Source organism: Tiliqua scincoides, chromosome 1, assembly GCF_035046505.1.
Source record: "Tiliqua scincoides isolate rTilSci1 chromosome 1, rTilSci1.hap2, whole genome shotgun sequence".
NCBI lineage: Eukaryota > Metazoa > Chordata > Lepidosauria > Squamata > Scincidae > Tiliqua > Tiliqua scincoides.
Window position 1 is genome coordinate 93,874,368 of NC_089821.1, and position 22,379 is coordinate 93,896,746.

At 41.9% G+C, this 22,379-nt stretch overlaps 1 protein-coding gene across 4 annotated transcripts in view; it reads left to right on the top strand.

Moving 5' to 3' along the window:
* Positions 1-22,379, top strand: part of KIF5C (kinesin family member 5C) — a 90,030-nt gene that overhangs the window by 48,311 nt on the left and 19,340 nt on the right. For 3 of the 4 annotated variants that reach the window (XM_066633274.1, XM_066633284.1, XM_066633266.1), the window contains exons 4-12: positions 349-453; positions 6,623-6,671; positions 7,572-7,627; positions 10,220-10,307; positions 11,880-12,004; positions 14,472-14,576; positions 14,909-15,057; positions 18,952-19,100; positions 20,921-21,096. In XM_066633274.1, coding sequence (XP_066489371.1) covers positions 349-453; positions 6,623-6,671; positions 7,572-7,627; positions 10,220-10,307; positions 11,880-12,004; positions 14,472-14,576; positions 14,909-15,057; positions 18,952-19,100; positions 20,921-21,096 — 1,002 coding nt within the window. The remainder of the gene's footprint in view (positions 1-348; positions 454-6,622; positions 6,672-7,571; positions 7,628-10,219; positions 10,308-11,879; positions 12,005-14,471; positions 14,577-14,908; positions 15,058-18,951; positions 19,101-20,920; positions 21,097-22,379) is intronic. The other variant, XM_066633295.1, reaches the window with a different exon arrangement.

Consider the following 22,379-nt stretch of genomic DNA (forward strand, 5'->3'; position numbering starts at 1 on the left):
AGTTGGGTGACTTGGGTTTAGGCGGTACCCTTCATACGTCCACATTGTGTGGTTCCAGCTTTTGGCAAGTCACCATTTGTATTTAAATACCAGTTTGTAAAATGGGTGTAATTTATTGTGTAGTGACGGCTACAGTGTCATGGGGACAGAGCACCGTAAACTTTGTGATGAAGTTGCAAATTCAAAAGCATGTAATATAAGGTATGAGTATTAGACTGTGCATCCTTAGAAAAATATGTGAACTGGTGGCCTCTGTGTATTGCTGTGTTTGACGTAGCCACTTTCTGCCCTCAGTCTCCCAAATGGTTAACAGTTTGTTTGACTTACTACCTACCTTTGTGTCTTTAGGGGAAACTACATGACCCACAGCTAATGGGAATAATTCCAAGAATTGCACATGACATCTTCGATCACATCTATTCCATGGATGAAAACCTAGAATTTCATATAAAGGTAAATGGAGAGTGACATGTTATGCAATGGTCGAACAAAGAAGCTGTGTGGTGTGTCAAAACTCAGTCACATTTTCAAAACTTCACCTCTTCATGGTTGTTCTATGATTTTTCAAGTGAACCAGTGGCTTGGAACAAATTTTAATCTATATGTTTCATTTCAGCAGAACATTTCATTCAGTGTTTTAGATACAATTGTGCTTGCTTTGTCATTTGAAAGGCACCGGTTTCCACACTGTGTTCCTTGCTTGAGGTTGTGTATGAACTCTTGGGTGTCTGCATTTTGGAGGCAAAAAGGACATGTGAAGAGACAGGTATGACTTGAAGAAATTGGAACCCAAGCAGTGGGATGAAGGCGTGTCTTCAATAAACGCATGCAGTTTTGTGTAAAGCCTACAAAATACTGTTGCTGTGGTCATAATGACCAGAGGGAACTCCAGTTTTGAGCTGGTTCGCTCTTCCTTCTGCTTTGCAGGGAAAGTTGCTGCATGTCACTCTTAATGATATGATCACGATTTAAGAGCTTAGCACATCTTGACACTGGATGTATTTAAAAGCTTTTAAAGGTTGGTGGATAATCCTGGAGTGAGCTATTGAGCCAGATATTGCTCTTTTAGCAGGATTAGTTTTGTGCCAGGCTGATAGCTTTTTCTTCAGTTGGTGTCGCTTTGAGTTAATCAGACACAACAGACAACTGTCAGGGGAAAAAAAATACTTGTCCACATTTAAAAAGGATGCTCCTCATCCATTTAAGGATTAAGGATGCTCCTCATCCACTAGTACTTTATATGATAGTCCCAGTATGATCAATGGAAAATTCTTGCACCCAGAATGGGAGCTTGGTGAAGTACTGCAGAATTATTTAGATCTGACTTAACGAGTTCTGGTGCAGACAGGTGTTGGTTGATGCAGTGTATCCAGGTAAGCTCTCTGTATCCCACCCAAGCCCTTGACTAAGTTGATGGGACTAGTCTCTGTTCAGTCTTTGGGAGTGGGCATGTACGCTTCTTACACTCTTTCCTTTCCAGGTTATCTTTCATTCTTATGCAGAGTACCATATGCCTTGGCACGTATATCATATGCTAATGATGGTTAGCTTTGAAGTCAAGATCTGAAATCAGGACTAAAGTTGCTTTGTAAACCCTGATTAATGGTTACTGTATTCAGTGGTGTAACTAGAGGGGAGTGCGGGGCACTGAGTTTGGAGGGAGCCTCACTGCAACGTGCAAGTGGCCTCTTCCCCCCCCCCCAAGCCATTCTTGGTGGTTTGCCTCTATTTTGCTCGCACTGCCCAGAATGGCTCTGAAGGGAAGGGACCACTTGCACTCTATGGTGAGGTTTCCTGCAAAACTTAGTGCTTTGCACCCCTTCTAGCTACATCACTGTCTTTCAGAATAGTATTGTTACATTTGCACTAAGCCACTGGCTTCAAGCTGCAGCCCTTTGCATGAAGTAGCAGGCATATTTCATATAAGGATCTGAACATCAGACAGCTGGCACTGAGAACTCTAAAATACTGCATGCAGTGTGTGCGTTTAAAACTTGTATGCATCCTGTTTATGTTTGATTCTGTTTAGCAGCATTGACCTTTGCTTCCTTGCATGGGTTCCTTTTGCTGGAGTTGGATGACTGACTAGAGTTTTGATTTTGAGCACTTACCTTTCCCCACATTATCTTTTCCCAACCTCCTTGCAGAAATCAAAATGTTTAAAATTAGCCTGCTTGACTCTGCTTAATTTTCCCCCCAAAGGCAATGCAGCAGAATAACAATTGACTTTGCATACTGCTGTGACAGCAAATGTATTTGAGTTCTGTTAAATGATTGTGCAAGCTGATTACACAAGAGAGGTGTCATTTTGTAAACACTGGAATTCTTATGCAGGGGGAGAGTAACTATCCCTATGCACTGACAGTGCATGTTTTCTAATGGTTATTTTGTGATAGGGAATCATTTATTTGATGCTTTCTGTTAACTACTTTGTGAACTTTTTTGTTGAGAAGTGGTATATAAATATTCTTAATTAAAATTCTAGCCCTGAAAATTGGGGGGGGGGGGGGAAGGTTCCATCAAACTGCCACATGCTTTTCAAGATGGAATAGTGTCATTACTGGACTTCTTATTATAAGAATGTAGTGAACTGACCTCAGCCATGGGTTTGGGACACATGGTTTTGACTTATCGCAGGCCCCGAACCTGAACCTGTGGCTGGAGGGCTTCACCAACCTCCCAGACGTGACCGGAAGTGCTTTCTGGTCACGTCTGGGAGATGTTGTGAGGCATGTGAAGGTTGCACTTCAGGTTGCACTTCACTTCAGGCACTTCAGTGAAGGTGCACTTCAGGTTGCACTTCACTGTCTGGAGGTCCTGTAAGGAATCTCATTATCCACAGGTTTGATATCCATGGGGGGGGGGGTCTGGGAGTGGAACCCCTGCAGATACGGAGGTCCCGCCTGTACTTCTTTACAATGTAGCCATAGCCTTACAAATACTTAAAAATATGGTCTGCCAAATGCAATTCCACAGCAAAAACAGGTGCATGGAAGGAGAATCTTGTGTGAGGCATTTTGAATGTTGGAGGTAAGCTTAATAAACACCTTAATAAATAACAAACATCTTTATCTCCACTGTTCAATATGCCCCATGTGGCATTCTGATCCTTCCCTTCTGTTTTTGTTGTGAAAGCATGCTTGAACTCTGTTGTGTTTTTTTTTTCCAGCTAAACCTTTCTTTTACTTGTTTTTTCCAGTTTGTGTACTTATATGGGGACAGTATAGGCCATGTGCAAGCACAAGGGGTCCTTTTCAATGACTGTTTCATTCATGCTAGACGTGCTAGGAGGTGTTTCCTGTCACAAGTACGTAAACAGAGTTTTTTATACGGAGACTGTGCAGTGCTTTTTCGGAGAGCACCAAATCCTTCTCTAGTTACTTGAATAAAATCTTTCTACTGCAGAAAGAGCCATCCAGTTCAACACCATAGAGCAGCGGTTTTCAGCCGCTGTGGCCTCGAATGAGCCTCAGGTGTGCCGTGGGGCCAGAGGAGATGCTCAGCAGCTGTCCGGGAGAGCGGCTGCTTTAAGCATCGCTCGGCAACATGCTTGGAAGAAGCAGCCAGAGGCTGCTGTTTTGAAGATCCTGTGCGGGGCGGAAGGCTAACCCCCTTCAGACGGAAGGCGGAGGGGTTACGGCTCCCAAGTTCCTCCTCTCTTCCTCTGCTCTCCACGCTATGTTCCTGTGCCTGGCCACAACCCTGCTTTATCCAGAGCCTCAACCCTGGGCTTGTTAGGGAGCCTTCTCCCCTTTTGATCTGCCAGCCACTAAAGGAGAGCTGTCCCTGACCCTTGCTTGTCCCTCCTGCCTGCCCAGTCTGTTGTTATCCCCCAGCTCTCTGTGCATTACTTGCCCTCGTTGCCCGCCTCTGGCAGCTGCTGCCAATGAAAGGCTGTGGGCCCCGCAGCGTCCACTCTCAAATCCTGCCGTTTCAGACACGGGGACCAGGATGGCTACGGTGGGGCCAGCAGCTCTGACTGCTAGTGTGGGGCAGCTGCAGCGGGTGCAACAGAAGGCCAGGGCTCACCTCCCAGCTGGTGTCCATAGTCAGCCTCTTGGGGTGGGGTGGGGGGCTCACATCTGCAACGCACTGACTGGGCAGCTGGAGAAGCTCAGAGGAGCTCTTTGTGGGAACTGCTTTGTGGGTGAGAGTGAGCATGCCAGCCAGGTAAGAAGCAAATGAGCAGCAGGAGTTCTCCAGGGCCACCTACTTGAAGGACTGGCTGTTTGGAAAGGGATCCTTGAGAGTCCCATTTCCTTGCCCCCTTTTGTCTGCCTGCATTGCCCCAGAAGCGACTTTCCCTGCATTACCTCCACTGATAGGGCACTTTTTGTTTCACATACAGAAGCAGACAATTAGCACATCTCCCTCCTCTTCCCCCTCCCCCTCTTCCCCAGCTCAATCCCTCCACACACACATCTCATTCCTTCCCCCCCATCCTAAAATCTTACATATGCAGTTAACACCTCCTTTCCCAGTTTGTCCCCACTTTCCAAAGCTCTTGGAATCCTTTGCCTTGCATTCTATCTCTCCCCACCCCCTCCACCCCAGTTGGATCTCAAACCTTGTTTTGATCATGCCACCTCACTGCCTCTCACTCCACATTCTTCCAGTACACTATGTGCTCTGACCTCTTTGCCAACATGTTCTGACACCTCTGATACAAATTTGACCACCTTACTTCCAAACATGTTTTCCTCCTTTCCAGAAACCACATACAATTCCCTCTTCCCTTTCCAAGGGATGTTTGGTCCAAGGTAACTTTATAAGAAAGATCTATTCAAGTTTGGAGAAGTTTGATTTCAGCTTGTGGTGAATTTCTTTAATTGTAATGTAATAGTTTAATTAATTAATTGTACTTATTAATTGTAATGCAGTAATTTAATGTAATTAACAAAACTGGTGGCGTGCCTTGACAATTTTAGCATCTGCTCAGTGTGCTGTGAGGTGAAAAAGATTGAAAATCTCTGCCATAGAGACAGGCACAGAAAATGATAAACTGTTGTAGAATGCAATTATGTGCTTACTTACATGGGGGTAAGCTTCACTGAATTATATGGAATTTATTTTTTAGTAACTCTGTGTAGATTTGCACTGTAAAACTTGGATACTTGATAGCATTTGTCCATTTACTTTGAGAAAGTTGGAAAAATACAGTGCAAAAGGATCTCTGCTGGGTCATGGCAGATTGAAAGGCCCAGTAACCATGATGATGGAGTGTGGTATGTGTGTATGAGAGAGTGAGTACCTTTGGCTTATTGACAATTCCAGTAACTCTTTGCTTATATACTCTGGGTGTGGATGCACAGATGAAAATGCATCAATGAAGCATGTGCAAAATGGTGACACACACTGGTGCTGAAAAAGCTTGAATATTTCTACTATACCCAAGTCTTCCAGAGTAATTGGGTTGGCCTAGAAATTGGATACTCTGGTGCTTGTCGATATTGATAGGCATGCATGTTTAAAAATGTATGCAGTGAGACTACAAAGTAGTCTAGCTTCAGTGAGCAGTAAGAACTATTCAATTAAAGTAAGCTTTCCATTGATTGCTAAGCTACTTTGACTGTTTTGCCTGAGTGGTTCATATTTGGGAGTCTCACGCTTTTTTTTTTTTTTTAAAGACCTTTGGGTGGGGGAAAATGTGAATTGTAGCTTAATACCAACCAGGTCAAACATTAAATAGACTGCTGGTATTTGCATTTATTATTATTATTATTATGAGTATTTATGCAGTATACCACTTTTCAGCAAAAAATAATTCACAAGTGGTTCAGCTTTATGAGTTGTTAGTAACTGTTCCATGTTGTCATTGCTGATTAAACAAATGGGAAAGACATTTTTGCATATTCCTTTCCCAACTTATGTGTGTTTTGTTCCAGTAGCGTGAAAGGGATTTTTTTTAATCTAACAGTTTTCTTTGAGAAGAAACTAACATTTCTTCTTCTTCGAGAAGAAATATCAACATTCGTTGATATGTATTATACGTTGGGTCCTGCCTTAAATTGAGTATAAATTGTCACAGAATTAGGGCAGCAGAGTATAATTCCCTGAACTAATTTGTTGCCCCCCCCATGGCTTGATGTTATGTATTTAATATGTAATGATGTAATGATGAAATGTAATATGATATGTATTTTCTATCAAGCCAAAGGAGCCTCTCCTGCTTGATAGAAAATGATAACAGTGTTGTAAGGCAACGTAATATCTAAAATGCATTGTAATTTCAGATTAGATTTATTCACTCCTGATCAAGTAACTACTTAGAAATAATGTGTGTGATGTTCTGTCTCTTTCTGCGAGTTTGCCTGTGTTCTGTGATCTTTTTCAAAAATTATTCTTCATAGGTTCAGAAGGTCTTCAGATAATTCATTCAGTTCCTGTTCCTACTAGCTGAAGATCAATCAGATTTTTCAAATGTTCTTTGGCTTGCTCAGGCCTGTTCACTTGTGTACTTTCTTGCTTTAAAAAAAAAAAAGACAAATACAGTGAAATCACCCTCTAGTAGTACTGTCTGGATTTAACTCATGTGCAATATGTTTGAATTTTGTTTGCCTTAATAGAACTTAAGGTTAGTATTAAAAACCTTTGCACATTTGTATGTTTTGTGTTTGCATAGGTTTCCTACTTTGAGATTTACTTGGACAAAATAAGGGACTTGCTGGATGGTAAGTAAAGCAGGGCTCTTTTTTGTGTGTGTTCTGCTTTTTCATACTGTGATACAGTTTCAGAAATGTAGTTTTGTTTTTTAAAAAAATTGCTTTCAAGAAGGAGGTGGGGGAGCTTGCCTGAAACCTCAGATCAAAGAAGAGGGGGTTGAGTCTGTTCCCAAGTCTCTTCTTACTATCTTTTGCCAGGGCTCCCAGGGGTTGTCTGGCCTCCTTTTCTTCTTTGTGATTTGCAGCACCACTCCTTTGAAAAATAAAATGGAATGCTGTACTTGAAACAGCTCTAACATTTTTATTTCAAGTATTTTGTAACTCAATAATATTGCTGTTCTGACCCCAAATCTAATTGTTTCTAATCCAATTTATGGATTGTTTGCAGACCAACATAGTCTTCATATTCTACTTGTTTTCCTCTTGCTTACTCAGCATATATATATCATGTCGACCAGTAATTCTGTTGTACCCTTTTCCCACTATGAACTCAAAGCACATGTGTGTTTTCTGGAGTCTAGTTAAATCTCTAAGGGCGCAATCCTAACCCCTTATGTCAGTGCTTTCCAGCACTGACATAAGGGCAATGCAGCTCTGAGGTAAGGGAAAAAACATTCCCTTACTTGGAGGAGGCCTCCGTGAGTGACACCCAACTGCAGGATGCAGCACGTGTCCCATTGGCACCACTATGCCAGTGTTGGAAAGCACTGACATAAGGGGTTAGGATTGCGCCCTAATACATTGTCTTTCCTACCTTTTAAATTTAACAAATGGCACTGGTTAAATTCTTTATTGTATGTTCACTAAGCACCATGTGCCTTCTTCTGTAATTACAAGCACATGCAGACTATTCTTGTCACTCTTCAAATTTGTATACTATTTTTATCAGTGATTCCTCACGTCTTTTAGTTTCAAAGACAAATCTTGCCGTACATGAAGACAAGAACAGAGTGCCATATGTCAAGGTAAAAACATTTCATCATATTCAGAAGATCTTTTGGCAGGTCTAATTATAGGTAGAACTAGTTTCTGTTATTGTATTTAGGTTGTCAGTTCTTCAGTGCATGTTTATATCTACGTAACAGAGAACTCATATAGATAAACTCAAGCATAATTTTGGCTCCCTGTCTATGACATACATATATCTCCTACAAGCAATCAGAGATTTTGTGATCCTGTGCATCACAGTAGATATGCAGATTAGAATACTTGCATCTTGGATTTTCTTCTGTTGCTCTGAATTTTATCCTTTAAGGAATATGTCAGTGGGCTATGCTGACTCTGGAGGCTGGAATGAAGAAATTTCTCATCATTTGGGAACCTTCATAATGGTTTCATCTAAAAATTGTTCATTTGAAATATTCATGGGTATTAGTGATTTTTTTTGCTTATTTGCTACCTCTTTTAAATGGTTTCATTTTGTTAGTCATCCCACTGAAATTTAAACACTTGCATTAATATTTAATACTGAACATGAAAGGAATTAGAAGGAAGTTTTTCATTTTTAAATGTACAGACAGATGCTTTTTAAAAAATCCAGTGTGATCTTCAGTGTGTTGTATTCTTTTTCTATTTCCTTCTTTACAATCTTAGTTTAATAGGATAGCGCCCTCAAATTACTGTCTTCCCCTTTTACCATTTAAATAAAATTATCAGATACACTATATGCAGCAATATTAGTAGTAGTTGGCAACCTTCAGTCTCGAAAGACTATGGTATCATGCTCTGAATGGTGGTTGTGGAACAGCCAAATCCTGACCTGCCTGTTGTGACGTGACTGCTGCGGCACCAGAACGGCTGCCATGGCATCCTGCACGCAACAGGGCAACTGCCGCCGGCTCCTCGGGGGGGGGGGAAATAACTTTTGTCGCCTTTCCCTGGGTAAGGGACGTCACCCCACAATGTAGCTACTTGATTCTGCGGCAACCCTTGGGCCTCTGTGTTGGACTCATGGCCTGACATGGAGGCTCTGGATGTGGAGGAGAAGAGCTCCTCCGGTCCCGCCTCCCTCCCACCCCGTCCCTCGGCATACCTCTTCCCTGGAGGACCGGTAGTGGTGGTCCACCAGTGCTAGGCTAGCACTGGCTGGTGCTGAGCTGGCACTGGCACTGAGGGCTGCCGATGTGCCTTATGGCACATTTGCGACACTTGGCACTGACAGTGGTCCGGAGCTAAGAGCTCAGGATTGGGCTCTAAGTCAGCCTGGACACTTGGATTCGTTACACTTGCAATCCGACAATTTAAGGCAGTTGTTCTCAAATTTTTGTGGGCCATTGCCCCCTTAGTTCCATAAATTCATCCCCAGTGCACCCTACCCTGTAAAAACATTATTCAGGATAGTGGTTTGCACAACCCACTAAGGAAGATAATAACAATAAAATTCAAAACAGTAACGATTAAGTGCACGCGTATTCAAAATCCAGTTAAAAGTTTTTAATTTATTCAACACAATTGATGATCTTGATTCAGTGATGCCAGCTTTTAAAAGTCTGATAGTCATTTAACAATAATTTTAGATACCACATCTAGTAAATATTTGACTGTTCAGTAATGACTATTAGCGTGTCCTCACACGCTTTTGCCCTGCCTTGTGCAACCAGATTGAGGCTTACCATCTGATTGGCTGTAGCACTTGGGGAGGCAGGACTAGAGCCCTGGTCAGGTGTGCAAACCCTCAGTTTTTTGTTGTGAAGCATTGCAAAACATGCTTGACTGTGTTGGCTGCTTTTGAAACTTGTCACAAAGTGATTGAACTTTGAAGAAGGCACAAAAGAACTTAACTTTTTCAACCAGTCTGGGAGGCTTTGCTGCTTCATTAGAAAAGACCTTTTCACATATTGGCAGCTGTTGGTTTGTTGGTGCTGGTAATAATCCATATTCCAAACAATATTTTCTACATTTACTTCTTTGATTTTTCTGCTTCTGCTATGGTAAAGAGAGAAATACATGTACTGTGACGACTGTTTCTCAAAATACAGTATTTTGTATATCTGACTAGAACTCTGGTAGCATATTTACTAAAAATTTGGATAGTTGCCATCAGAGTTTAGTATTATGCATTTACCAGCATGGTGCCATAATCTCACCACCTCCAGAGCCCTGCCTGTTGCACTATTGTCTCTTAGCGCCTTCCTAGGTAATCCCACCTCCCTCCAAGAGGTGATACGGCCCACTTTGCAGACCTCTGCTTCAGGGTATCTACATCCTTGGCTTTCTTCTCCCAAGTGTGGAAGCTAATGAGGTTTGTAAAGAAGGGAAAATGTTGTGTGGGTTATAGCCCTAAATCTCGTGCTAACTGTGGCTGATCAATTATACCACCAGTCTTCTGAGTCTGTTGTGTAACCAGCATACTGGGCCAGTCATTTAGTTATTTTTGTGGAATTGCTTGTGAATAACATTGCATTTTAATTGTTGTCTTGTGTATTGCTCTGTTGTTGAATTCAAAATGAGTTTGAGGCCATGGCTTTGGCTTTAACTATTAGGAGAAATTTGGAAGAAACAAGACTATATTACTAGTAGTTGCCCTGTTTGACAAATGCTGAATATCTCATTTCTAGGGTTGTACAGAGAGGTTTGTCTCTAGTCCTGAGGAAGTTATGGATGTCATTGATGAGGGGAAAACGAACCGCCATGTAGCTGTTACAAGTAAGCACATGCATTGCTAGTCGGATATAGTTATGTTGCATCTTTTCTGTATTATAGCAAGTAGTAGAACAACATTAAATTTAGCACTGTAGTAATACTGCAGTCAAAACCTATCTGGCTAGCTTCTTTTATTTAGTTCAAATTTCTTTGGCTGAATTGGCTAGATCCCTTATTGTGTAGCAGTAAAATGATTACTATTTGTGACTTGATAGCAGTAAAATTACTGTTTGACTTTTCCAAATTGTGCATGACATTTTATGTATTTGACTCCTAGATTCCATTTTTTTAAAAAGAATATAGGTGTGCCTCTGTACCCGCAGGGGTTTCGTTCCAGACCCTTCCACGGATACCTGAAATGGCGGATACCGCAAATGCCTGTCCCCCATGCCCCCCCCTGCACAAGTCAAACTTACTGGGGAAAGGGGGTGAAATTCTTGTTCAAAATAGGTCACTACAAGCTTAGCAGCTTACAGGAACCAACAGGCTGCCTCCCGGCAGCCTGGTCTCTTCTAAATAACTTGCCGGAGGTTAACTGGAAATGGACCTTAACAGCTTCCTCTTAACCTCCGGCTAGCTTTTTTCTTAAAGGGCCAAGCTACTAGAAGGCAGCCTTCTCCTTCAAGAAAATTTTTGACTGGGCTAAGTTCTTAAAGGACCTAATGGGCTTGGGGGGGGGGCAGCAGGGCCTCCGCATCCTCCCCCCCAGCCCATTAGGTTGTTTAGGCTCTTACCCAGCCAAAGATTGCTAGAATCTTCTGCTTTAAAGGGAACTTAGCCCAGCAGAAGAGTCACCAAAAAGTTCCTAGCTATCTTCTGCTTTAAAGGGTCCTGGGTTAAGTTATTGGATTAGATTGTCTTACCCCAGGTCCCTTTAAAGCAGAAGATTGCTAGGACCTTTTTGCTAGTGTAGGTTCTTAGACAAGCTAATGGACTGGGGGGGGTGGATCTTCCCCACCCCCTTTAGCTTCCCTCCTTCCCCTTTAGTTGCTGGATCCTAGTGTTCCTAGCGATCTTCTGTTTTGGCTGGATAACAGCTTAAAGGATCTAATGGGCTCGCGGGGGTGTGTGTGGAGCCCCCCCCCCGGGGGCCCATTAGTTCATTTAAGAACATATCCCAGCATGGTTACCGGGGTATGCGTGTACTGTATGGGTTCCTTTCTTGATGGAGATGTGATTAAATACCTTTTAAATTAATACATTAAAATGTGTCTCTTTCTCCTTCACAACCCAGAAGCCACTGGCATTAACTTGCTCTGGAAAGCATAAATAACTGCAGGTTGGATTCGCTTTCTTATTAGCACACACTCTGCTACAGAAAATTCTGTAGCTCGCCTTATGTGTGTGGTTATGTTTTGGGCCAGATTGCTTTTCTGTTGTCTGCAGAAGCTGAATTATAATTTACATTTGAATGGACTGTTCTGTGCTGCTTCATTGGTTATCAGTCTTGTTATTGATAATATAGTCATAATAAACTGAATAAGATGATGGTTTGGTAAGGATTTTTTAGAAGATACATGTATTTGAAAGATGATTTTTAAAGTACGTTTAAAAATATTTAATTTTCTTTTATAGACATGAATGAACACAGTTCTAGAAGCCACAGCATCTTCCTAATTAATATTAAACAGGAGAATGTTGAAACCGAAAAAAAACTCAGTGGAAAGCTCTATCTGGTAGATTTGGCTGGGAGTGAAAAGGTAACAAGGGAATCTTATTATTGTACGTATTTATTGATTACTCAATAATGGTGTTTTAAATTTTAATTTTAAAGTCATAACTTTGTGTAGTGAAATTAAATATTGCATATTAAATTTGGAAGTAGTTCGTTTCAAATGCTTTAATATGCAGTTGGAAGGATTACCTCCAATGAAGTCTGTGTTGTTTCTGGAGAATGGATGATAGTGTGTGTAGTTGAGACAAGGAGCAGGTTCCTCTAACTATTGTAGCTTGAAAGATGCTTTGGCTGATATTCAGAGAAGCGTGTGAGCCAGTTCACAAACAGGATAAGGGAAGGATGCCACCAAAAAAAGTAACTGCAGCAACAAACCCAAAGGGAGAGGGACTGTACTAGAAGAAAAGCAAATTATTGAAGATGGCCTGAGATCTTGGGACAGTAACATTTTAAAAAATGAAATAAATACAATGAAATGAATATAAGATTCAATCATGTACATTCTGTGTTTGAAAATAGATATTTAGAATAAATCCAAACATGCGAGTCATTCTGGATACCCAAGACATTTAGGCTTGTGTTTTTTTGAATAGCAGCTCTCCTAGACCATGTGGCAAATAACTTATGAAGGTCAAGAACTTTTCAGAAGTTATTTATGCTAGGATAGTGGAGGAGGGTGTTCAAAGAAAAATGGTCAGTCTCACTGGATGTATCTAAAAAATAGCTCTATTGGATCCTGGAATTATTGATTATGTTATTGCATTTTAGCATTTATTGTATACTTGTGGTTTTACTTTAGTGCCCTGGAGAAGAGTGTTTTGAAAACACATCAAGAAATCTTCAGATAAGAATTATTTTCTAACAGCAGCCGGAGGCTTGTTTCTCCTTTTTAATTTGTCCAGATTCATAGTGCCCAACAGAGCATTTCTCTCTGTTTGGCATCATGTGTTTTTTGTATTTAAGGAGCTTGAAGGCATCTTGTGATCATTGAAAGGATTACTTGTGCCTAAGGAAAAAGAAGAGAAACCTTGTCGGGGGTCTACATCTCAGTTTCTTTTAGAAAACACCTGAATATCTTTAATGGAACGTTCAACTTGTAACTTGTTCTGTTGAATACTTGGTAGTATTTTTCCATTTATATGGACCTGAGAATGTGGTGATCTAAAAGAGGCATGCTGGGGAAAACCAGGTCACCTCTGTGAACCTAACTTTCTTCCTCATCTTTATTTACTTTTCAAACACACAACCATGCAAATCTCAGTATAACAGTATGTTGCAACCACCAGGAGCATGCGGTTAGGCAACGCTTTATACTGATATCCCAGTCCAGAGATTACCCATTAGGTGGTAGACCTCTGTACTGGGTGGAGCAGGAGGGGAAACATTTAGGATCCAGGGTGCCACTTCTATGGCTCCTCTGCATGGATGCATGCAAGTCGCTCTAGGTCATAAGTCTTAAGGAGAGAGGAGGCACTTCTTTCTCTTTGATTAAAAAAAAATTAGTCAGTGTTTTTCTGTGAAACAAGGAAAACATTCACTGAAATAGAAGAGGAAAAAGGAAGATAGAAAACAAACAGCCAAATGAGATCAAAGGCAAACTGCAAAATAAAAATACACCAAGTTCTGATAGAACTTCCCTATCGTGCAAATTCACTTATGACCAAGATGACTCGGTGTGTAGCTGTCTTCTGGCATCAGAGAACAGAACATCTTGGGAATTAATCCTGTCCTTGCTGGACAGCACTGACCCTTTTTCTGACCTTGTGAGAATCCTCCTTGCTGACTCTTGCCCTTTTAAATTCCTTTTTGGGAAGAAGGTGGCTCTCCTGAGCTCTGCTTGTTTAAACTTAAGGGACTCCCAGACTTTCTGCTGTCAAGTCAGGTGGGTTGATTTGGACCCATGACTAGATGTGAGCTGAACCAGGACGACATTTAGGAGGGAGGTTCAATAAGCACCTTTGTTCCCTTGGTGATGCCAGGCAGACTGGTGCTATCATTTCACAGCCTAGGTAAAGCCTACATTTTGGTATGTGCAGCAAAGTGCTGGTGGGAATGGTGAACATGACACTCTTAAGTCAGTATCATGCATTCAGAGGAAGATGTCATTTAGGAAAAGGGCATCGGTTCATTACAGTAGGCGGCATTGTCCCACTGCAGCAGCTGTGCAGACATGACTTGCAAGCTGCCTGAGTAGGATCTTCTGCAGAGGTATCTGAGATAAGGGAAGAGTCAATATAAATGGAATAAACTCGTAAGTACTTATGTTTGCAGTGTAGACCACTGGCAAAGAGCAACACAAATAATCATTGTGTTTAATACCACTGTTCTAACCAACATGAACAATTTGTAGTTTTGCAATTAACTGTGTTTATGCATGCAGCGGAAGAATTTTCCCCCCCTAAATACAAGTTTTACACTGGTGCTTCTTACATTGTAAACTTTGGGGTTTGCACTCACAGTTCAGTTTAACTAATTTATGATTTCTCTGATAGGTCAGCAAAACTGGTGCAGAGGGTTCTGTTCTCGATGAAGCTAAAAATATTAATAAATCTTTGTCTGCTTTGGGCAATGTGATATCCGCATTGGCTGAAGGAACTGTAAGTAATTCTTTAAGAAGAAATGTCTATTAACCATTTTGCAGCTTAATATTCTTTTGCCTCATCCAGTTCAACATACATACTTCAGCTTAATTTGGAAGGTGAATATAATTGGTGTTATCCTGTTATGAGATCCTTGAGAGTACAAAGTGTGATTTTGTACAATGTGTGATTTTTTTTTTTAATGATCTTGATTGTAAGGCTGTATGCTCAGGGTGTCAGTATCTTACCTGCTCACTGTGGCAGTGATACCTGACTTATTGTCATCACTTTTAAAACCACCTTTTGTGTATATGTGTGTCTTTGATATGCATCATCTCTTTTGTCATCAGAAAACTCATGTCCCGTATCGAGACAGCAAAATGACCCGAATTCTTCAGGACTCCTTAGGGGGGAACTGTAGAACCACTATAGTCATCTGCTGTTCTCCATCTGTTTTCAATGAAGCAGAAACAAAGTCTACTCTTATGTTTGGGCAAAGGTGAGTGTATTTGTTTCTTGGAATTGATCATGTCTTTGCTATCAAACATGATTTTTGGACAAGCTGAATTGTAACGCTCTTTCAGTAAAAGACAGTTTAAAAAACTGAAGTAAAATTAAGTGGCATATGTTACATACATAGTGTGTGTGTGTGTACACATACATACATACAATGTATATATTATATGCCACTTAATTTTACTTCAGCTAGTCTGCATTCCTGTTGTTAAGGAGTGCACAACTCTGTTCCTCTCACCTCCGGAGGCTTTTCTGAGCTTCCAAGAGGCAGGATGAATCCCTGCGCTGACTCCGTGAGGCTCAGAATGCCAGAATAGTGCAAGAGATGCGACTTCAGGTTTCCTGGAGGAAACTAGAAATTGCGCCTCTTGTGCAATTGGGGCATTCTGTGCCTCAGAGAGGCACATGGACACTTGCTACCTCTAGCAGGCTCAAAAAAGCCTCTAGAAGCAAGGGGAGCAGAGCTCCCCTCACCTTCGGTGGCGTGTGTGTGTGTGTGTGTGTGTGTGTGTGTGTGTGTGCTCTTAATTCTTAAAGGTAAATGTTGGAGGAAGATGTGCAATAATCAAGAGTTTAAAACTTTGCTGTTAAATATGTTTTGATTCCATCAATAGGAATACTGTGGGAAGTACAAACTGGAGAGGGTTTCTAGGAGATGTTAATGTGGTGAGTGCTTAGTTCTGGGAGTAGTGGTGCCAACCAATTCAGGCTGTATAAGAAAACATTGTTGGGGTTGGACCTAGGGGTCATCTGCCAACATACAGCTGTGATATTGCAACAATTTTGTGGGAGGGCTCTTAAGAATTAAATTGCAAATACAGCAGAAGAACTCACTTTGTGCTTAGTTTTATGCATCAGTGCTTTCCTGGCTCAACGCCTCACACCACTCTATTGATTTTCCAGTGACTCTGTTGATATAGATAAAGACTGTGAATAGCCACCCTAGAAATAAATGTCATATCAGATATGTGAATGTCACTGAGCAGACCTGTAAGAATTTTTAACACTTTCCAGCTTAAAGCAAGCATTCCAACTTGTTGGTGCTAATGGAAGATTAGGTATACTATTGATGGTTTTTTTTTGGGGGGGGGGGGGTTTAAAGATTTCACAGAAGATGCATTTGTTCAGATACACAGAGCATAGGCTGCACAGTTTCTAGCATACTTAAATTTTTCCCATATATTTACTTTACACCTTCTTATATTAACCATTAAAATAAAAAAATCAAACCTGCATTTGGAAAGGAAATCTGTTTTGAAGCAGACTGACTCCGTGCAGTGTGGCTGAGCCGGGTATTGAGGGCTGCAGTAGGTGCTGCATAAGTAATGAAATTAGTGAGGAAGCAACTGAGTACTGCACTTCCATCTGATTTGTTTGTTTTTATGCAAAAGGACATTAAAACCACATTTGAACCCAGAAGCAATTGATCATTTTCTTTGATTAAGGCAGACAAGCTTGATAGGATAAAAGATACTCTGTAGAGACCAGGAACTTTAAGGGGGAAGGGCAAACCAGTTAGCCAGAGATGGTTATAGTGATATCTTTATATGGATCAACTCACTGTAAAGAATGCAAAAAAAATGTGCCACTAGCACATTGTCTTCCCCCAGGAGGACAAGCCCACATTTGCTGCTGTCTTCTTTCATTTTTGAATTGAAAGTGTGTTTTCTTGCATCTCCCCATGCAGAGGTTGGCTTGTTCGTTCACTGTTAAGGGCAAAACAGTGAATTACTGTAAGCAGAGAATCCTTTTACCCTTGGACACCTTGGGGAAAGGTTCTCTTGGAAATTAAACAATTCAGCCGCTTTACACTCATGGATGCCTCAGTTATTATGAACAGTTTAATTTGCTTTGTGTGTTGCAGCAGTTAATAATTGGTTTAGTTCCCCCAACCTTTGTTAGAGTTAAATGTTTTAATATTTGGGGAACAATGGGGAAATCTAGTCCCTTTGCTGTTAGAGGCTAAGACAAATTAACCAAATAGATGAATAGTTCCTTCTTTTTTTAAAGGATTTTGTATAAGCCGTCTGCGTAGGCCTCATTTGGGAGTTAAGTGGTGGCTAATGGCTATTGTTCTAGTACTCTTCTGGTGTGTGTGTTGTTTTTTTGTTATAAATCTGGGTAGATGGTATAAATCTATTGGGTATGCTTCCTGGAGCTGTCAAGATGGCCAAGTACAGTTTTTGTTTAGTCCTGAAATTGGTAATTTTTTTTTTTTTTGGCTTTCCAATACAGTCATGTGCCAGTTAACAGGGATCGGGAAAGCGATCCTCGTTGTCAACTGCCGCAATCTGAACCCTCCACAGGGAAGGGGGATGCTACTCCTCACTCCCCTTCCCTCCCCTCTGGAGGGTTGTCTCAGCCACCCAAAGGCAGCGCAGATCCAAGCGCAACCTCTGCGAGGCTCAGACTGAGGGAAATCGTGGCTTTTGTGTGACTTCCGGTTTCCTGGAGGAAGCTGGAAATCACGCAACAGGCGTGATTTCCCTTAGTCTGAGCCTTGCAGAGGCAGCACTTTGATGCGAGCTGCCTCTGGGAGGCTCAGACAACCGAGCTCCCCTTGCATTCAGAGGGTTGGGGTCCCCAATGACCACGTGACCAAACATGGTTGTTGCATATGCGATCCCAGCATAAGCCGGTAGGTCGCTAAGGGGTATTAATATTAATAAACCTGTATTAATATAGCTAGGCCTGTATGTGTTAAAATCTGTAGGGTGGAAGTGAAGCAGAGTTAGGCTTGATCAGAGCTATTCAAACTGGGGTGTTACAACACCCCAGCCTGAGAGCCTTGGCCTTAAGGGGCGGGGGCAGGGGCAGGGTGAAGGCAGCGACGCATTCCCCAGGATTGCGTCGCTCAAGGGGGCTGCAGGGACAGGGATGCCCTCACCAGTCCCTGCAGCAGCCTTCCTGGGGTGTGGGGAGCCCTGTGCGAGTGTCTGCAGGACTCCCCAGCCTTCTAAAAGTGAAAGTGGAGCGATTGTGCTCCACCTCTACAAAACCAGAAGTGGAGTGCGATCGCTCTGCTTTCACTTGTGGAAGGCTGGGGAGCCCTGCAGATGTTCGCACAGGGCTCCCCGCACCCCAGACAGGCTATTGCAGGGACTGGTGAGTCCATCCCTGTCCCTGCAGCCCCCCTGAGTGACACGATCCTGGGGATCATGTTGCTGCTTTCCCCCCACCCCTGTTGCCTCCCTCCCCTCCCCTGCAAGGACTTACTGCAGCCTTCAAACTACCTGAGAGTTTGAAAACCACGGGGCTTGACAAAAGGCCTTAACAGCCTTAGGTAGATTTACTGCAATGTAAATTCAGTTGTTTTCAGTGGGGCTTCCAGATAAGTGTGTACAGTGTAGGATTTTTGCTGTAATGTTTCATATCAGAGTTCTAGCCACTGTGGTTTAAGTACAAAGACTGAAAATGTATTGCGAAGCTGAAAAATGAACAGTTGTACACTACTTGCCATTGCTAGAGATCTGGGCAACGGATTCCCTTCAGCCCCCTTGATATTTGATTATATGTCAGTGTCCAATTTTCATGCCATCTTTGCTGTAGTTCATTTCACTTTTTGGACTCTGTCTCAGTATTTGGGGCGCAGAAATCTAGTCCCTCTGCTTCTAGATGCTAAGACAAATTAAATAGATTTTAATTTGAGAGGTTTGGCCATACTCTTAACAGGACCAATTAGTGTAGTAGGATTTGGTATTACTGTATTATACTTAACACTTTTTGGAAAGACTAATTAGGGAAGTATAGGAAATAGCAAAGGAATAGTTGCTATGGTGGTTGCATAAAACACTATCAGAGTGGTTGTGTGGACTATCATGCAGATATTAATGGCTAAGTTGCTGCTTGTTTGACTTCCATTTCACCTCTCCCACAGAGCCAAGACCATTAAGAATACAGTCTCTGTAAATCTTGAACTGACTGCTGAAGAATGGAAGAAAAAATATGAGAAGGAAAAGGAAAAAAACAAGGCATTAAAGAATGTTATCCAGCATCTGGAGATGGAATTGAACAGGTGGAGAAATGGTGAGAAATAATAATCAGTCATTAATTACTATGCAACTGTTAAGACCTAAAACGTTAAAAGAAGAGGTTAGCCAAATGATTGCAAGCCCTCTCTGCCCACTGAAATCCAAAATAAGATGGTGCTGATTAATAGACACTATTACAATGATGGGATCATTTTCTTCATTGTGTCTTCCAAGACCCACCAGTATAGCTAATCCCTGTTACATCAAACTTCTAGTTTGGCCGTGTGTGTTCATAGTCACCATGGTGGTAATGGAAAAGCAGAATTGGGACCATGATGCATTTGGAAAGAGGATATCAGTCAAAACCAACACTGAAGCTGCTGTTACCCTGGGAGAGAAATTTCCACTAGTGCTAATACAAGCAACAGTCTCAAAGTCAGTCACAGGCTTGAGGTCATGATTGTGACATTTTCATCATTATTGGGCAAAAGTGTTAAATATCTCTTGCTCACGCGCCCCAGACCTGATTTCTGGGGATGAATAGTAGCTGATTTCCTCAGCCACTATTTATATTTAAGCACATGACTGAACTGCAAATTTAATGTAATATGGAATTTGGCTGCCAGGCATCACAATAAACCATGTTTGAGAGCTTAATTTATGACTTTGCTTGATGTCTGAACTGGCAAACTATGGTTGGAAAAGGGGTTTGCAATTCTGTACTAACTATTGTTTAGCATGATGTGTGAATTGACATAGTTGTACCTAGTATCCCCCCTCCCATGTCCTACCTGCCACCAAGAGGCCCTGCTACAGATTAGGCAAATACATTTTTTTAGCTGTTAAAGATATACAAATAAGATTTTAGAATTCAAAAATACCTTCTTGCCAGCTCTGTAATCTTGGCACTACTTACTACGCATTCAGTCCTCAGTGAGTATTCTTGATCCAGTTTTGTGTAAATCTAAAAATGTAAACCTCCTTTTTTCCAATCGCTGTCTTTTTTTTCCTGCCTGAGTTGTGTTTACTGTCTGATATCTTGTACCAAGGTCCTTAGAAATGTGCTTTACATTGTCTCCTATTGAGGCAGGTTGCTGTAGAGCTGGGAATTTCAGCTTATTGGCATGGTGGAATTTCCATGGTGACAGTTAGTGAAGGGTAGGGCTAGGAATGGCAGCTGGCTAATCTTGTGTATAATTAATTCTCTGTTTGCAAAACTGTTTTCCCAATTGACCTTTCCGTACTAGAAGGACAACATGCGTTAAGAAAATTTATACAGCCTTGTTGCTGAGCATTATTTATTATTTACTATTTTAGGCTCCTTTTCCTCTAAAAGGCGCTTTTAAAGTGGCTTACAATTAAGTGTCATAAGCCAGTAATAGAAATAATATTTTAAAAACCTAAAAAAAGGTAGTTGCAAAACCAAGCAACACCTGCATGATATAGAGCCAGGCAGACAATTCAATTCAAGCGAAATGCCTGAATAATTATTGCTGTGAGTATGCCTGCCTGTATTTTCTTTCTTTAAAGTTTCAGTACCTTTATTCAATTCTGTATCTCTCTTTAAGCTTGATAAGTTGGTGGATGGTGTGCTATGTGACTACATTGTGGGAAAATGTTTGCAAGTTACGGCAAAGGCGTTTTTAATTTAAGAGGATACTGTTGCATAGTAACTGTCAGTGTAATTTATTTTTACAAGAAGAAAAGTTCCCACAATATTCAGTAGTGCTGCAGCTGTGCGCAGCTATTAGGTGAAGATATCCTGGACCTAAGGTTTGTAGTAGCACCAAGAACATGTTGACAATTTAATCCATGGTGATTCCTTGCTGTTTGGTTGTTCATCACTGATTCTGATGGGGCCTCTTGTGTCTGCAGGAGAAGCTGTTCCTGAAGATGAACAAATCAGTGCTAAGGGCCAAAAGAATTTGGAGCCATGTGACAACACACCCATCATCGATAATATTGTGCCTGTTGTTGCCAGCATCTCGGCTGAGGAGAAGCAGAAATATGAGGAAGAGATTACTAGTCTCTACAGACAGTTGGATGATAAGGTCTGGAAATAACTTTTCATTGTTTTTTGTTGGAAGCTACATATATTGTATCAATGGCATACTTAACTGGATTCTAGGGACAGGATTCCACATTCATGATTCCAGGGACATTTATTTGTTTTGTATTGGCAACCTTCAGTCTCGAAAGACTATGGTATCGCGCTCTGAAAGGTGGTTCTGGCACAGCGTCTAGTGTGGCTGAAAAGGCCAATCCGGGAGTGACAATCCCTTCCACACCGGGAGCAAGTGCAGTCTGTCCCTGGTCTGTCTCCCTGGCTATGGGCCTTCCTTCTTTGCCTCTTAGCCTCAGACTGTTGGCAAAGTGTCTCTTCAAACTGGGAAAGGCCATGCTGCACAGCCTGCCTCCAAGCGGGCCGCTCAGAGGCCAGGGTTTCCCACTTGTTGAGGTCCATCCCGAAGGCCTTCAGATCCCTCTTGCAGATGTCCTTGTATCGCAGCTGTGGTCTACCTGTAGGGCGCTTTCCTTGCACGAGTTCTCCATAGAGGAGATCCTTTGGGATCCGGCCATCATCCATTCTCACGACATGACCAAGCCAACGCAGGCGTCTCTGTTTCAGCAGTGAATACATGCTAGGGATTCCAGCACGTAACATTTATTTGTTATATGTACATTAATCGAAGTGTGTCTATATGCTCAGTGTCCACACATGAGTGTTGGAAGTGAGGTTAGCAACTACCCCACAGTTCCTTCTTCACATGTTCTGTAAACATGAGGAGGGGGTAAACTCTGTAAAGAACTAAGATAGTTAGAGAAATTTTTTAAAGTTGCCTATCACCTTTCACCATGTAAGATAGCTCTTGATCTGGCTAATTAAACTATCTGAAAATTCAGGGGGACCCCCATCTCCAGATCCAATATCTGCAATTTCACTAATCAGTAGATTGTAGATCCATGCCCCCCTGCACCCCTCTCTGGTGGCGAGGGATGCTGCGCTCCCCAAATCTCCAGAGGATCTTCTGAGCCCAGCAGAGGCTGCACATGACTGCCCTCAGCCTCTATCCAGTTCAGAATGATAACAGTGTAACAAGGGGAAAAAGTCACTTCTGGTTTGTTTGTTTTTTCCAGAAAAAAGGTCTGTGGCCTCTGCTGGGCTCAGAGAACCTTCTGGAGGCAAGGGAAGTGGAGCTTCTGGAGGGTGGGGTGGGGTTATGCCCATATCTGCAGTTTCACGTAACTGCGAGGAGTTCTGGAATGGAACCCCCAAGAATACGGAGGCATGCCTGTATTTATTACCAGCCCTTTTCCCAGATGATTTAACGAA